Consider the following 18,500-nt stretch of genomic DNA (forward strand, 5'->3'; position numbering starts at 1 on the left):
CAAACAAGAGACTCGCTCATAGGTACAACTAGGTCCTCATTACTAAGTGAATTATAACCTCATCAAACTAAAAGGCCCCACTTCCACTTGTCTGTTTACCAAGCTCTTGGACACAAGGATACCGATACATATTCTTATAACGGGCACTAATTCATTACCCAGTTCGTAAATCATATGCATGAATTAAGTCTATCAGTACATCATCAACATGTATATAAAGAAATGTAAGGCACTTCAAGGGAAAGACCAAGCTCTTCATATTGTCCCTTAATCCATCAAATTTGGAAATTTAAAACACTTAGAAATAGAAAGGACTAAAATCAAAGATGGAACGCAACACTAATGATGATTTTTTAAACAAACCTATTGAAGAATGTCTCAAAATAGTTATCAATGATGGAAAATAAGGAGTTAAAGAAATAATAAATATTTGGTAGAATAACCTTTAGGCAATTGCTAACAATAGATATATTTGGAATGTATTCCTCATACAAGCATAATAAGAATCTAGAATGATTCTCTAGAATGCAAATTGAAATGAGTAAAAGGGCCACAAGGAACCAAAAAAAAAACATGCATATAGATATACTAAAAATAACATAACATGTGAATGATAGAAGGAAAAAAAATACATAATACTAGAACAAAAGAGAGGAAAATGTATGCAACAATGACATGGGTGAACATAAAGGGAAACTCTAACCATATAAGTAGTTTCACTCGATCAACATGTATATAAACTAATGTACATCAATTCCTTTGTAAATTATTATGGTCCATAGAAAAAACAAAATGAAAGTTAATATTTCCTCTATCAATGACAAATTTCATGAAGGAGTTGATTACCCTTTGTCTGATGATGCATTTGTTTCCCAATTACAATATAAAATGTTTCACACATCTAGGCAAGAATAGTCCACCAATTCTTAAATAACTATGATTAAACCACCCATAAATATTATTAGAACAAGGAAACCATAATTAATACAAGCATGATCATTCACATTTCTAATTATGCAATTGACCTCTAGGATGGCATTATGTAAATTGTAAACAAGGTTGGTAGCCCAATCTCAACATGTAGGAGATGGAGTATCTTCTTAGGCCATGTTTATAATTTTAATTTGGTTAACAACCATCTCAAGTAATTTAAGACAAGAAATAAAAGCCTCTAAAAATATACCTAGTTCTATAATTCTAAGTTACAAGAAAAAACTTTTGCACACACCTTAATTTAATATATTTCAAGATGAGGTACATCTTCATACATGTTGATATATGTTCACTTAATCTTTACATCTTACTCAAAACCAATACCTTATTGTTCAATCGTGTGCATGACTCAAGTCCATATATGTATTATCAACATAAAAAAAAATGGAAATTTGAGGTACTCAAAGGGAAAGATCTTTCTCTTTTTATAAACTTTTTTTAAAATTTTGGATAAACCATTGGATAATAGTGACGATGAATCCTTGTGTTTAGAAAAAAAAAAAAAAAAGAGGACATGATATCTATTAATCATGAAATATTGGGACTCGTATTTTCGCAAGTAATATTACATTACTTAAAGTTTTCAAGTAAATAAAAATATTTATGCGGGTGTCCATCTCATAATCAACTTGAAAAATAATTCAATCCTACAAGGAATGTGTAAAGGGGTATCTATTGTTAGATTAATGATGATTAGAAATCATAATTGGTGAAAATATGATGATTGAAGTCAATTATAGAAGGCACACTAGAAACTGTTAAAGACATAATCAATATTAAAAAATCAAACAAAAAAATCTCAAACATTCATATCAATAGCATAATATGAACATGAACATCTAATAGAAATCAAATTGAAACAATTGAAAGAAACATGAATCTAATAAAATATCCATTTTACAACTTAATAACAAAACTTAACTAAGTTAAAATGACACAAACGATATTTAATACCATAAATGTATGGTATATACAATTTCATCATAAACTAAGATGTGGATGTAATAAACCAAGAAAGGATTCTACTAAAGAGATGTAGATGTAGAAGCCTAATAAAACTCTGCAAAAAAAATTCCATACATTTGTTTTATATGATGTCTGAATTTTCTATCCCTAAATTTTTATTCCATACAACTATAAATTATTTGTAATTAACGGCCATTACGCTGTAACAAGCATAAGGAAGAATGAATCCAAGCTTCATTCACTTCCATAGAACTCTAACCATTTTTTCTTCATTCTTCCATTGAAATTGACAAAACTCCTGTAAAAACCGGATGAATGCTGTTCATACCACAGGCATACCTTAGCAAGAAACCATGTCATCCCCATTTGAGATGAAAATGAAAATGAAATCCAACAAACCCACATCAAATTTCTAACGCACAGATCAGAAAATACTCAAATCATAAGCAACTCCAGTGCTCGGAAGCCACGAGCCCCCATCAAGAAAATTCCCAACAGTAAACTGCTTTGCTTCATCTGTTTTATTTATTATATGATACCCAGGCCATTTCACACGCTTAGATAAATCTGCACCATCACCACCACTCTGAAACTCACCAAAATACAAGGTATCCAAATAAACGTCCGAGGAATTCCACTGCAACCAACCGGCAGGATCAATCAAATCGTCAAGACCAGACTGCATAAGAACAGTGCGAGAGAATGGCTGCCAGGCTCTTCCTATATACGTCGTAAAATTCCGTTGAACTGGAACTAAATCAGGAGCTGCCGATGCTTCAGTAGCATGAAATATAATGCCTGTATTTTGGTTGGGATCTGTTCTTCCTTGGGCGACTACGACGTTTTCCTGGCCTTTGAGGGGCTTTCTGACGAGAATTGTGCACTTCTGAACGACGGCGGCGGCGTTGCCGAAGATGAAATCAACGGTGCCGTAGATGTAGCATTCTCGGACAAATTGGCGGTTGCTATGGAGGAAAAGGGTGTCCCGGTATCCTTTCACAACGCACTGGAAAATCGCCGACTTGTCACCCACCATTAAAAGTGCCACTGCCTGAAATTTTCCCCGCCCCGCTGTGTTGACGAACGCCATTTTGCTCGCAATGAAACCGTCGCCCCAGACCACTGTATCATATTTTGAAACAAACGAGATGGCTAGTTTGAGTTGAGTAGATTAGATTAGATGAGCTCAGAGAGTTGAATATAGAGAGTCTTAGAAAGGAAAAAAAAATATACAAAATAATGAGAAAATGGTTTCACCAGAAAACAGACGTCAAAATGCCGATTCATTCAAATAAAATGCATATAAATTTTTCGACAAACTTTCGTTGCCGCCAAGTTTCTGTTTCTTTCACGTTTCTTGTTTATATCACACTTTACTCGCTCTGTTCTAATCAGGTTAGAGAGCCCTACCCTCTTACCCTAACTAAAGAATTCTTCTTCATTTTTGCCTAATCAGCTACTGATGTTGGAATAAACTAATAATTTTTTTCACTATTTGTACTTGTCACATAATAGAATAAGGGAACAGTTTACACTAAGTTTATATTTCTAGGCTTAAAAGTGTTAAAGACTCAGAGAATAAGGGAACGGCTTACACTAAGTTTATATTTCTAGGCTTAAAAGTGTTAAAGACTCAGAGTCGACTGACATTTTCTAGGTTTAATATGTTGCTTAATGTGTGTGGTCACACTAAGAATAAACTTCTAGACTTAAAAGTGTTAAACACTTAAAGTTGACTAACATTCTCTAAGCTTAATATGTTGCTTAGTGTGTGTGGTTTAAGGTTGGTCTAGAATAAGGGGTAAAATTAATAAGAATGTTTAGTAGAAGATCCAAAAATTTAATTAATTTTTTTTTTTTTATATTGAACCAAATTAGAAAGTTTTGAAGACCCTTTTATATTAAGGTATTGTTGACAATTTTAATCTAGTTCAATTTAAAAAGTTTGATATACTATTTTTTATATTTTTTCTCTCTATCTGCCATTGCCATCAGTGGTATGAAGTTTGGTTAATGAAATCAAATATAAGTAATGAGAATAAAGTGTTAGTGATGGATAAAAGTATGATTAATATTTTTACAATTATAGTGAAATAAATTATATTTTAAACTTTTAGTTTATGTTTGGATTGAAGCATAATTTCATGAATGATGGATAATTTGTAGAGAAAGGATTAAGGTGTTTTTTAAAGATAATGTGTGTGCTATATGGATATAATTTCAAGTGATAAGTTGATTGCAAAGGTTGAGATGATTAGGAATTGAATGTTTTCACTATATGAATCAAGAGTCAAATAGCTCAAGGAAAAAAAAAAATTTAAATTGAAAGAATTTAGTTTCATCAAACATGGCTACAAAATCTAAAGTATTTGTCAACATTTTAATATTATTAATATTGTTTAAGAGTTTTTAGAAGGGAAAAAAAAATTACATATTTGTTAGCGACATTTTAGAAAGTTTTGAAGACTTTTTTATATTAAGGTATTTGTCAACATTTTAATCTGGTTCAATTGAAGAAGTTTGATATAGCATTCTATGTTTTTCCTGCTATCCACCTTGATAGTGGTATCTGAGCTTGGTTAATGAAGTTAGATATAAGTAATGATAATCAATATGTTTAATTTTTCATCCTATTTAGACATTGTTTAGGGTGAGGTATTGGTTTTCATCTATTGATGGTTAATGAAATTTTGTATAAGTAATGATAATAAAGTGTTAGTTATGGATAAAGATATGATTTATAGTTTTACAAAATATAGTAAAATAAATTATACTCTACTTATTTATTTTGTGATTGCATTGAAGCATAATCCCATGACTAATGGATAACTTGTAGAGAAAAGTTACAACATACCTTTTAAAGATAATTTGTGTACTAAACTTGATATAATTTCAAGTAATAAGTTGATTTCAAAAGTTGAGATGATTAGGAATTGAATGTTTTCACTATACGAATCAAGAGGCAAATAGCTCAAGGGATTTTTATTTTTTTTAAACAAAGAAATTTACTTGCATCAAACATGGTTAGAGAATCTACTGTATCGACACCTTCATTTTGAAGAATTGAACTTAATCCCAAAAAAAATGGTGAGAGGATTACCACCGATTAAAAAGCTAACCAATTCATGTGATAGTTGTATTTCGGTAAAACAATATAGAAAAACAAATTCAATAAGAATGTCTTATAAAGAAAGGACCCATTAGAGTTGTTTCTATGGTTTTAATAGAAAAGTTGATTTTCTCCATATAAACAATGAAACCTTCGATTTATTACATGAACAAGAGGGTCCAACACCAATAATTAGTGATAACAAGTCAACAGTCACATTTAGAATCATATGTTTCACAAGAACAAGAAGCATATTGTACTGAGTACTATTTATAAGCAATTGAAAAATCTATTTAGAGTTTTGTAGATGATAGATATATTCACAAAGACATTATCAAAGACGAGCTTTGAACACCTAAGATAGAATTTGGATGGTGTGGATGTTGGAAACAAAGAAATGCTACTTACCGAAAGTTGCAGAGCCATAAAGAGTTTTGGAATCACCAATGCTTCTGTTACCCAGCACAAAAGTTTGGTCCATGCCGGCTCCAATCATCATCAGATTCGTCATATTCGATCCAATCACAATGTTCTCATAATATCGCCCAGCTGCTATATAAATCACATAATATGTCTTGTTACCCTGAGGCGGAGCATACGCATTCACTGCTTCTGTGATCGTTGTATAATCCCCCCACCCATCCTTCGATACCACAACGTCTCCACCACTCTGCAAAAGCCGCCGCCTTTGATCCCCCGATACCCACTCAGGAAACCCCATTTTCTCTCCATATGATAACAATCTGCGTTTCCCGGGCGCCGCCGGCGAGCTTGAGTACAAACTCGTGAAAAGGGCAAGCGAAGCACTTATTAACCTCGACACATTCGACACTTGAACTGAAATCGATGACCCAACATCACTGAGATTAATACTGCTATTGTTTTCTCCCTTATAATTTGTGCCGGAGAATCCATCGAGACACATATGTTGATTAGTCAGAGCAGCGCTTATCCATGTGTGGACGCTTGCCACATCTGCCGGATTCTCCAATTGGGAAGTCTTGGTTGAATTCAGAGAACCGTTGAGACGATGTAATGTGTCTTCAAACAGTTGCAGACAATCTTGCAATGCCATCTGGTCGTGGGTTCCAGTCACATTGTGGGAAAGCTCTAGAGCCAACGCCTGCTCGTTTTGGGCCCCTTCAACGGCTGTTTGCAATGATAAAATGAGCTCACCTTGGCCGGGATCTGCTGTTCCATCGATTCTGCTTTGAGCAGACGTGAAAAACGTCACCAACAATGCCCAGGCAAGAAAACATATCTTGGGTTTGGTGAAACGGGGCTTTTCAGTCTGCAGAGCGCTGCCATTGATGGCCATGAGTACTGTATTCTATTTGATTTGGGTAAAGGTGATTTTTGTTGTTGGGTTGTAAAGAATGAAGATATATGTATTAGAGTTTTGTTTTGTTTTAGATCGGCAGGTTCCATTTTCTCTGAAACACACAACAAGGTCGGACTTTACAGGATTATTTAAGCTTCCAGGACTTAGCTTTTGTTTTCGAATCGTCCGCTTTATATAGGAAACTCAGCCTCTGATATGACGTTCATGTCGGTGATAACGTTGTTGTCTAGAATTCACCGCTGCTTCATAAGCAAATTTAGTATTATATGTACTAAAAAATATATTGTAAGAGGACACTTTAATCTTGTTTAGATAGTTCATTAGTTTCTTCAATAGAATTTATTTATTCATACAAGTACAAGTAAATTATTTTAGAAATTAAAATTGGAATATGTTTGTTAAGCTTGTTCCAAACAGATTAGTTGGTGTAGCAAAATATTAAGTCTACTAATGAATATGCAATGATTATAACTTGAACATTCAATAAGACAATAAGTCTAGATGTATCATGAATATTTAATCATTATAAATTGGATATTCAATAAATCTAGATGTATAAGTTTTTTATTAAATAAGGTAAAGTTAATATATTCCTTATGTCTATACTGTTTTTTTAACATTAGATCTACTATATTAATTTTGAATTTATATGGTTTATTATATTATTATGTAAATTAGGTTAAGATTACAAATTGAACGCTATTATAGTGTTAGGCCTCTTTATATAAAGACATTTAAAAAATCTAATGTAATAATAGTATACATTTTTTAATATTAATTAGATCAACGTAAAAAAATTGAAATATTAAAATATATTTAATTTTGGTTTTGATTTAGCTAATAGTTACATGTTGTGATGGTTAAGTTATTGTATTGTTGTTCTTGCCATCAAGGTTCAAGTCATATTGATTCATAGCTCTGAATTAAAAGCGTTTACCCATTAAACAAAACAAAACAAAATTTGATTTAGAAACATTTGAAAATTCAACTCTAAACTCCTAACCAAATTTATAAAACATTTAATATAAAACTAGCCAATGTAACCATTGCACCTGCTTTTGTGCATCGACCATTGCTTCCACCTATGCTTCTCTCCACATGTACTAAGTTTATTTATATTTTACAAGACTTAAAACGCGTTTAAACTTGAATTATAAGGAACACCGGATATAGGAATCCAAGAATTCCCACTAATAAATTTCCCAACACTAAATTTCTCTGCTTCGGCTGGATCACTAATTACATGATAGCCAGGCCAATTCACACGCCTAGACGTATTTGCACCAGCTCCAACATTCATAAACTCACCATAAAACACAGTACTCAAATCAGAGACCATGTTATCCCACTGCAACCAACCAGCAGGATCAATCAACTGATCCAGACTAGATTGCATGATGACAGTGCGAGAGAATTGATGCCAGGGTCTACCCAAATACGTCTTAAATTGTTTTTGCATGGGAACAAAATCTGGAGCAGCCAGTATGTTGCAAGCGTGTATGATAATGGCACTGCTTTGGCTGGAATTTGTCCTTCCTTGGGCAGTGATGGTATTCACCTGCCCATCAAGTGGTCTTCTAACGAAAATGCTGCTCTTCTGAATGACTGTCATCGAGTCGCCGAATATGAAATCGATGGTGCCGTAGATGTGGCAACGACGAAAGAATTGGCGGTTAGTGTGGAGTAAAAGGGTGTCCTGATAACCTTCTATGCTGCATCTGTAAATGACTGCCATGTCGCCGGCTATTAAAAGTGCGACTGCCTGAAATTCTTTTGGCCCTGCTGTGTTCGCAATCGTTATGTCCTTGGCTACGAAGCCGTTCGCCCACACCACTGTCTCAAATTTCAAATCAAATTTATTAGTAAAGTAGCGTTAATTTGGGTGCCTATCTTTAACATTGTTAAAAACTTTCAACAGAAAACAGTAACAACAAAAAAATATAATGTTGGTAACAAAAACCACAGTCCAGAGCATAGGTCTAAAGGCAGTTAGAAACAAACACAGTCAGACAGGCAAGGAAAACCTATCCAATCGAAAAACAACAAAAAAACCCCAATCAAAGGGGGAGTGACACCCAAACCCAGACGGGTGGTTTGGGTCAAGGGAGAAGACTTCCCCTTCCCCTTCCACTTGCCAGCAAACATTTTAAATAAAATAAATGATATATTTCAATCACATTTCAAATAAAATAAATGTTATATTTGGATTGAAAAATGTCTAAATAAAATTATAAGCATTTAATTTGATATGTAAGGGATTAAAAGCAAAATGTTAATTATATTTTTATTTTTATTATTTAATTTTCATTCATTTTGAGTTTAACTAATAAAGAGTAAAATGTTAATTATATCTTCACTTCCATCTTTTAATTTCCACTTGTTTTGAGTTTAACATCATGTTCCCATGCGGCTGCTTAACTCTATTTTCTGCTTAAATTTAAGGAGTTAAGTGCTCCCATGCAACTTAAAAGTTGTCAAAAAAGGGATAATTTGGAATCTTTCCCTATTTTGGTGGAGCAGCTATTGTTTAGGAATTAGAAATAAGCTATGGAAAAAAAGGGGGGGCTGAAAACAAGCAGTGGCTGCTTATTAACAAAAATGCCACATGGCTCCACAATTGTCTTTCCCTCTTTTTTTAAAGATTTTATTTCTTTTTTCTTTCCAAATTTTATGTGCACAAATTAGTATTAATGTTATTAATACAAATTTAAGATGTTTTGCTTAAAAATAAGCAGCAAAGATAAATATTTATGGGGTCAGCGAATCCCTAAAAATATTGAGCAGCGGCATGGGAACATGCCCTAACTAACCAATAAATTATGTTATCTAAGAGGATGATCAATTAAACTCTTTAATGACGAAATTAACTCCTAATTCACAAACTAATTGCATGAGTAGTTAAACTCAAAGAGATAGTGATTGCATGGTAAGTTAAACTTGAGACTTTAAGCTTCCAAATTTAAAAAGTTGTTAGTTTAATGATTTTGTTTAAAAAAAAATTATTTAAAAAATTTAATAGTTTTTTTTTAGAAGATAATAATTTTTGTTACTAAATCTTCAATAATTTTTTTAACAAAAAAGAATTTATATAATTTGTTTCTAAATTTTTTAAAATATTTTTTTAAGATAGTGATTATATGATTTATTGTCAAATTTTAAATATTTAAAAAAAAAAAACTAGAAGTTATATAATTTGTTTCTATTTTTTTTTTTTTTCTTAAATGACTATATAGTTTGTTTCTAATTTTTTTTATAGATTTTTTTAAAACAAGATGATGATTATATAATTTGCTATCAAATTTTTAATATTTAAAAATATATATATTTAATAATTCATTTTTAATTTTTTAATATATTGTTTTAAGAAGACAATAATTATATAATTTGTTACCAAAGAAATTTTAAACAACTAGAAGTTATATTAACGTGTTTCTAATTTTTTTAAGATAGCAATTTATTATTTTGGGAGATCTATTAATTTCTAAACGGTTTTTTGTCAAATACTAAAATATATATTAACATGTATTCTCATCACTTAAAAGGGCCCTAAATAGCTACATGGAACTATGCTAACAAAACAAATGGAAGGAGCTTTGTAGAAGAAACAATTCTTATTGCTCTACAAATGTTCCAAAAAGACTAAACGAAATTTTAAAAATATTATATAAGGATGCTACATAACAAATTTAACACGAGTCAATGAGAAGTCAAAACTTCAATATAACATCCAACCATCTATACTATGGTACATCCTAATGACTAAATTGTCATTACTATATTATTCTATATTATTTCATGGTTGATCGAAATCTAAGAGAAACATTTGTCCACTAAAAGAAATGATATAATATGGAATTACCTTATAGCAATATGGAACTACCTCATTCCAACTCTAAGGGAAAAACTTCCATATAACATTCAACCATCTATACTATGGTACATCCTAATGACTAAAATGTCATTTCTATATTATTTCTATATTATTGGTTAAAATCTAAGAGAAACACTTGTCCACTAAAAGAAATATGATGATATCTGGCTTATAGCAATATGAAACTACTTCATTCGAAATCTAAAGGAAACATGTGTGGAACTACCTCATTCAAAATCTAAGAGAAACGTTCAAGAAAAAAAGATTCTTTAATAGTCCTTGATGATAACGCTAGTAATATTGAACTACCTCATACTTCTTATGAGAGTGTACAACCAAAGAAACATACTTCCTATGAAATTTGAACCTGTGACTTCTTTTAAAAAATATATTCTAGACCACTCAACCAACGTTGGGGGCCACGGCTATTCTGGTTCCAAAACAGCAGTACGGAGTCAATAACACACAGATTATTGATCGTTATACAAGTTGATTTTGATACAAGTTGATTTTGAAAAGAATGACAAAAGAAAGAAAGAAAGAAGAAGAGTAGATACGTACCGAAAGTTGAAGAGGCATAGAGACTATGCCAAACAGAAGAGCACCTGTCCCCAACTACCACAGTTTTGTTCATACCATCGCCGATCAACATCAAATTCATCATAAACCCTTCAATCACAACCTTCTCATGGTATTCCCCAGCCTTCACATAAACAACAAAATGCGTCTTCTCACCCTGCGGTAGAACGTAAGAGTACAGAGCCTCTGTAATCGTTGTAAAATTCCCCGACCCATCTTGTGCAACCACAACGTCTGGACTAAACTGAAAAAGCCGCCGCCTTTTTTCCCCTGATACCCATTCAGGAAACCCCATTTTCCTTCCACGTAATAAAACTCTGTTCTTCCCAGCCACCGGCGGCACACTAGCTATTAAATTCACAAAAAGCCCAAGCGAATCGCCAATTAAATTCTTCAACTTCGAAACATGCAACGAAATAGACGATCCAACTTCACTCAGAATAATACTGTTCTTGATTTCTCTGTTGTAAATTGTACCAGAGAGTCCACCGATGCACATATGTTGATTAGTCAACGCAGCGCTGACCCATGTGTGAACGTCCGCCATGGCTGATCTCTGCTCCAAATGGGAAGTTTTCATTACATTCAGAGAGCTGTTGAGACGATATATTGTGTCTTCAAACAGTTTCAAACAGTCCTGCCTTGCCCTGCTCTCATGGGTTCCAGTCACACTATCAGGAAGCTCTACAGCCAACGCCTGTACTTTTTGCACTTCTTCAATGGCGGCCTGCAATGATAAAATGACCCTATTTTTTGGGTCTACTATATTCTCGATTTTCCCTTCACCAGACATGAAAAATGTTGTCAACAGTACCCAGGCAACAAAAACTGTGATGCTTCTGCAAGAATTATGTTGCTTCTCGATACCCATGTTTGCCGAATCGCAGATGTTTATGACCAAAGAATGTGCATTTGTTGGAGCTTCAATTTGTGTATAAATGGTGTCTATGGATTCAGATAACTATTGTGGATTGTTGTTATCCTTCTAAATTGATGTTTGTTGATTTTTGCTGCTGTAACATTATCCAAAATCTTTTATGGAAACATTATGATCACAGTTTTTTTTTTGTTGTGTGCAGATTTTTGGAGATTTGGTGAGCAGATTTAGTTAGCCCACTGCTCGTTGAAATGGTAAGTATAAACTTTTAAGATTAAATTATAAATTTGTTTCATTTTCATTCTAATTTTGATTATTATTTTCATTCTTATTTTTTTGATATCACATTTTGATGTGCAATGGTGGTATCTTGATGATGACATTACATTCAATTGGAAATGGTAAATATAAATTTTAGGATAAAATTTTATTTTTCTTATTTTTTTATAAATTTTGTTTGATTTTTATTATTTTTATTTTGTTTAAGTTTAAATTTCATTCTTATTAAAAAAAAAATGTGCGATTTTTCATTCTTATTTTAATATCACTAGCAATCACATTTTGATGTGCAATGAATGTGTGGAGGGTGACACTAGATTCAATTAGAAATAATAAATATATACTTTAAGATTAAACTTCATTCTTATTATTCCTCTTTTTTCATATATAAGTTCTATTTAATTTTTCATTCTTATTTTGATATCATGAGAAACCACACTTTGATGTGCAATGACTACATCAAGGATTACATTAGATTCAATTAGTTGAACGTTAGTTAAAATGGTAAACATCAACTTCAAGATTATTTACCTCGTTCTTACTTAATTCTTTTGTTTTTTATAAATTTTGTTTGATTTTTTATTCTTATTTTGATATCACTAGAAATCACATTTTTATGTGCAATGGTGGTGTCTTGAAGATGACATTAGATTCAATTAGTTATGGTAAATATATATTTACGATTAAATTTCATTCTTTTTATTTTTTAATTTTAATTAATTTTGTTTGATTTTTATTCTTATTTTGTTCAAGATTAAACCTCATTCTTACATCATGTTTCCATGCGGCTGCTTAACTCTATTTTTTGCTTAAATTTAAGCAGTTAAGTGTTCCCATGCAACTTAAAAGTTGTCAAAAAAGGGATAATTTGGAATCTTTCCTTTTTTTGGTGGAGCAGCTATTATTTAGGAATTAGAAATAAGCTATGGAAAAAAAGGGGGGGCTGGAAATAAGCTGCTTATTAACAAAAATGCCACATGGCTCCACAATTTTCTTTCCCTCTTTTTTTAAAGATTTTATTTCTTTTTTCTTTCCAAATTTTATGTGCACAAATTAGTATTAATGCTATTAATACAAATTTAAGATGTTTTGCTTAAAAATAAGTAGCAAAGATAAATATTCATGGGGTCAGCTGCTTCACAAATAATCCCTAAAAATATTGAGCAACGGCTGCTAGCCAAAATAAGCTAAGCAGTCGCATGGGAACATGCCCTTACTAAATCTTTTTTGTTTGATTTTTCATTCTTACTTTGATATTACTAGCAATCACACATTGATGTGGACTGAATGTGTGGAGGGTGACACTAGATTCAATTAGAAATAGTAAATATAAACTTAAAGATTAAACTTCATTCTTACTCTTCCTTTTTTTTCATATATAAATTCTATTTAATTGAGAAATCACACTTTGATGTGCAATATGCATCAAGGATGGCATTAGATTCAATTAGTTGAGTGTTAGTCAAAATGGTAAACATAAAATTTAAGATTAAACCTCGTTCTTACTAATTCTTTTGTTCTTTATAAATTTTGTTTGATTTTTTATTCTTATTTTGATATCACTAGCAATCACAATTTGATGTGCAATAGGAACATCGAGAAAACTTTTGATAAGTTTGAAATTGTATGGGTAGAGTATAATATTTGATGTCAAAGAGTAGAATGTGAATCGGGAGGAATACGATTAGAAATAATTGTTTGTTGTGTAGGTTTTTTGAATTAGGATTGAGTTTACCAAAAAAAAAATAGCAAACTATTAATTATGTTTTTATATGTACTTACTATATTAGAAAATGAATAACCGTGAATAAACAATAAACACATTAAATTTATATATTATAAAAAGAAAGTGAAAAAAGTAAAAAAATTAAGATATAATGCAATAAATTTATTATTTTGCATATATGTGCATATGATTATGAAGATGAACCATTTTGAATGAAGAATGACTACATAAAATTTATATATTAAAGAAAGTATTTACAAATTATATCATTAAATTGAAAATAAAAAACAAACCATAGAGATATTACTCACATTTATTGGTTTTCTAGAAATATAGCAATGTATGCAATAAACACAATATTATAGATAGTAATGCCCAATTTTGGATAATTGGATGTAAGGAAGATAGTAACTTGTAAATAGACATCATAAAGATAATAATACTAAAATACAATTTGTCTCTTTTTGTGCATAAGTAAAATTTACAAACTATAAAAAATTGGAAGCAATAATAGATTAGTGTATCTAGCATCAAAGAAATTACATTTTTGTAGAAGTTGAGAATGTAAAAAAAGATAAAGAGATATACCGAACATGTAATCAATAATATAACTTGTATTAGATGCCTAATTATTTGACATTCTACATTAAATACTTGTAGGACAAATTAAATAATCAAAATGAATGTAAAGGCATAAATGTGTAAATGATCTGAGTCCAAAAAATATAGATGAAATAGATTAAGGAACAAATCTGGAGTTCTTGTAACTCTTTTTTATTATTTCAAGAGTTTTATGTGATAATTCCATCAAGCATTCATCCTCTTATTTTTGGGGAACAGCATGTGGGCTTTGTTGCATGCATGCATATAATTTGGAATGTGAAGTTGGGATATATGTGAAGATTTGCAAGTTCACAAACTCTTGTAATATAAATGAATGTCAACCCCTACAAATCATTACTATTGATGTTTATATTATTTCCCTTAAGTTTGTGCACTAAGAGGTGAACAAAAAAGTGGCCACTCAATTAAAACCCCAAAAAATGCAGGTAATGCATTCGAGCTATTTGATTTTTCAAATAACCCAAACGCATTACGATTTGAAAAGTTTGAGTCTTAATGCATACGAGGTTTTAAAATTAAAACCCTATATGCATTAAACTTATAATAAAATTGCTATTGAGATTTTAAAACAAAAGTAACTCAATCACATTTTTTATTATAATTTTTTTATAAAAAGCCAATTGGGTCATTCTAACTTGTGATCGACATGAAATTGTTTGAAACCCTTCTTTAAAAAGGCATTGAAACTTGTACATTTTTTTGTTTCTATCAACCAATCTGTCATGTCACGACATCACGAAAGTAATTCAACATTCCTTTTCACATTTTTAGTTGTTTTTTCTATCTAACATTGCATTGTTTTTTATTATTTTTGTTATTTTTTAAAATTGATATCATAAGCTCAAAATAATGTCCCTAAACAAAATTTGCCTCCCAATAGCCCTAAGGAAAACCTTGATGATATCTCTGAGATGGGAAACCATCTAAATCCTTCAATAAACCTTCTCAAAATGCACAGGAGGAATTGCTAGGTCGTTTGGCACAAAATAGAGTGACCATTTCTCAATTGGTGTCTAGATTGAAGGCCTCAAAACACTAACACCATTCATCCCTTGCCACAATCTTAGAAACAATGGTGACAAGTGTAGATAAAGTTTCCAAACAAGTAACTCGTTGGAAAACATATAGAGATTCATGTCAAGACTGTTATGCACATGGTCTAACCTACAATGAAATAAAAAATAAAGAAATAAGCAAAGCATAAATATGTGCTATTTTCATTGATCCCCGAACCAATGAGACTCTACCTCTTAATTCAAATAGGTTTCCTATACATTGGTGTAATCATGTTCCCATGAAAAGTAGTTTTTGGAATAGGTGGTGGATGGTCTTCGACCAACCTCCTTGCAAAAATTATGAGGTGCCTTTATATTTTTTGAGAAAACTATAATGTGAGTCCATCCATAATTATATGTCCAATTATTTTGATATGAGGGAGCTCTATGGTAGAGGTGGAGGCTCTTCCCAATATATCAAGAGCTTAGTGGTTACAAAAATGTCCTAACCATATACCACTAGATGTGAAACCTATTGTTCACATCACAATCCATGTAGCCCCGATGGAGTCTATGGAGATGGAGACTCTATAAGTAGTTGTTGCATTGACTGGCACCATTATCCAACATGGGACACAGCTATCCAAGCCTCTTGGCCCAAACAATGGTGCAGCAACAAACGATGGTGCAGCAACAAATAGTGGCGTAGCAGTTTGACCATCCTCCTCCAATGTGTATATCTCTCACTAGTGCCCCACCTATTACCATGTATTGTTTGGGGTAGATATTTTTGCACATGGAGATGGTTTAATCTCCCATGAGTGTGCATGTTGCAAGGCTAGTTGTCATGTTGGTGCACCAAATGATGTGGTGCTCATAGATAAATTGATGAATCAAATTTTTGCCACTAAAACTAATGCAAGAGAGATTCTTTCCCCTTTGTTGCAAACACAACTCAAAACACATGAACATAACAGATACTCTCTATTTACAATTTACATCTTAATTTGCAACAAAGAATTAAAATTTAATACTAAACAACTTGCAATACATTAAAATAATTTTGGCCTCTCCATAGCCTTAGTCTATCTCTGCATAAAATATTAATGCTATCTCCACACTCTTACACACACTCTATTCTCCCTTGGTTGATATGATCTATTGGCTTTGGCTTAATTTCCTATGTAGCCCACACGCAGCCACCATTGGTCAATGTCCTCCTTCGATGACTTAAATACTTTGCCATTGTTGCCATCATTTTGTATGGCCTTTTTATATTCATCGGTTCATCTTCTACTACAACAAAATGTCTTTGTGTATACCATCGATGTCACTTCACATTCTTGGATCAATTTTTATGTTCTTCTCTTGTCTTGTAACACAAACATCAACAAATGTCTATTTGATCGCCTACAGCTTACACATTTGCTACCAGTTATTCTTTGCATTGGATCGAAAGTTTCTAAAGCCCATCTAATAAATTCATGTCAACCAAAGCATTACAAGCATAATATTGAATAAAATCCCATATCTTTTATGTTTTGATGGATGTCAAACTCTATTTTCAAGCTCCCATTTTGGCACGAACTCAAGAATGTTGGCTTAAACTGTAAATTTAGGTTTTTCAATCACTTATAATAATCCATTTTGTACATATCCTACAATCTGAGATAAAAATTTTATGATGTGTTATGTCAAATAATTCATGTGCCTAGTTCTTCCACATTTTGCATACATGTTGTCCAGGGCAATCGCAACTACAACAGCTGACAAGAACTCATTATGAGGATGAATGTTGATGCTCTTGTTTAACAGACCAACTTGATGCAACCATGACTTGAAGGATCCTCAAAAGGAACAGTCCAGATCATGCAACAAGAGTAACACAATGGAAGCAACAACACAAAACTTAAAAAAATGGAAAACCAGATATCTGCATCATCATATATTCATCATAGAACATCCAGGTTACATGCATGCTAACATGCCCTGTTATAGACTACATTCTAAAATACATTTCATCCGGACCTCCAAGAAGTATCTGAATTACAATTTATGAATCTAGATCATCATACAACTTTTGTCTATCTCAAAGGATCACATACAACAATATACATACTATTCGGAACACATCTGGGTCGGCCATAAAAGATTACATTTACCAAGGAAGGAAAATGAAACATATAAAATAGGTCGGCCCCAAAATGTCAAGATCTCCTCCATCAAGAATGCAAATGAAGTGTGGACCACCAAGTAAGGTTGGCCAAGGGCTAAGGAATATCAATCAAGGTGCCAAACAAATCCGCAAGCTAAGAAATCACTTTGCACAAGAAGAAATCTCCAAAATAGACCATAAGCTCAAAACTGCTCCAAAACCAAGAAACAGACACTCTGGAATGAATAACTTGTCGAAAAAGAATCCAAATAAACTGGAAATTAGGAATGATGAACAAGAACAAGCCTGAAAGCTAAAAATATGATCCGCAACAAAAAAGGAACAACTACCAAAAAATGTTGAAAGTAACACGGAAACTGCAACAAGAACAAAACAAAGAGAAAATATTTTTTTGGTTGATGCAAGATTGCTCATAGACTGGGGATGCTCCTGCATCAGACACCCCAAGTAGAAAGAGATGTTCCATGAGAGGTAACTCATAAACATCAAAAATGATTTGGGATATAGATTCCATGCTCATTTCTGATCCAAATGCCTTCTTTGTCTGCAAACTTCTTTCTAACCTCTTCTGGAACCTCAGCCAAATTCACAAGCTTCGATTTTTCTTTATCTCCCTTTACTTTCTTCATACTTGCACACTATCTCTGACTATTACTCTCTTTCTTTTGCAACTAATTTATTTCTACCACAATATTTCATTCAGTCTACCACCATCACCTTAACCTTTTTGTCATCATGTACCACCTTGATATCAGACCTATCCACTAGATCCTTCTCCAAATCCATGCCACCATCTGGTGTATCCTCTACAACCTGGTTCTCAACACTGCAATTCTTCACAAGACTCAATTTTTTTACTACCTTCTCCTTCTCCTTCAAAGAAGCCAAAGTAAACTTATGCCCATCCTTCTTAATAGTGATTAGGTTTCTTCTACAATCATAAATAGCTCCTTTATCAAATTG

General features: G+C 32.3%; 3 protein-coding genes across 3 annotated transcripts; all 3 read right to left on the bottom strand.

The window, feature by feature from the left end:
- Positions 1-2,383: 2,383 nt before the first annotated feature.
- Positions 2,384-3,049, bottom strand: LOC131077826 (pectinesterase). Its single transcript, XM_058015395.2, has one exon. The coding sequence runs from the start codon at positions 3,047-3,049 to the stop codon at positions 2,384-2,386; it is 666 nt and encodes a 221-aa protein (XP_057871378.2).
- Positions 3,050-5,468: 2,419 nt separating this feature from the next.
- Positions 5,469-6,386, bottom strand: LOC131077825 (probable pectinesterase/pectinesterase inhibitor 40). Its single transcript, XM_058015394.2, has one exon. The coding sequence runs from the start codon at positions 6,384-6,386 to the stop codon at positions 5,469-5,471; it is 918 nt and encodes a 305-aa protein (XP_057871377.2).
- A 1,153-nt stretch (positions 6,387-7,539) lies between these two features.
- On the bottom strand, positions 7,540-11,731 carry LOC131077824 (pectinesterase-like). Its single transcript, XM_058015393.2, has 2 exons — positions 10,843-11,731; positions 7,540-8,243 (listed from the first exon to the last, which is right to left on the bottom strand). The coding sequence occupies exons 1-2, from the start codon at positions 11,729-11,731 to the stop codon at positions 7,540-7,542; spliced, it is 1,593 nt and encodes a 530-aa protein (XP_057871376.2).
- Positions 11,732-18,500: the final 6,769 nt, after the last annotated feature.

This window comes from Cryptomeria japonica, chromosome 10, assembly GCF_030272615.1.
Source record: "Cryptomeria japonica chromosome 10, Sugi_1.0, whole genome shotgun sequence".
NCBI classification, from domain to species: domain Eukaryota; kingdom Viridiplantae; phylum Streptophyta; class Pinopsida; order Cupressales; family Cupressaceae; genus Cryptomeria; species Cryptomeria japonica.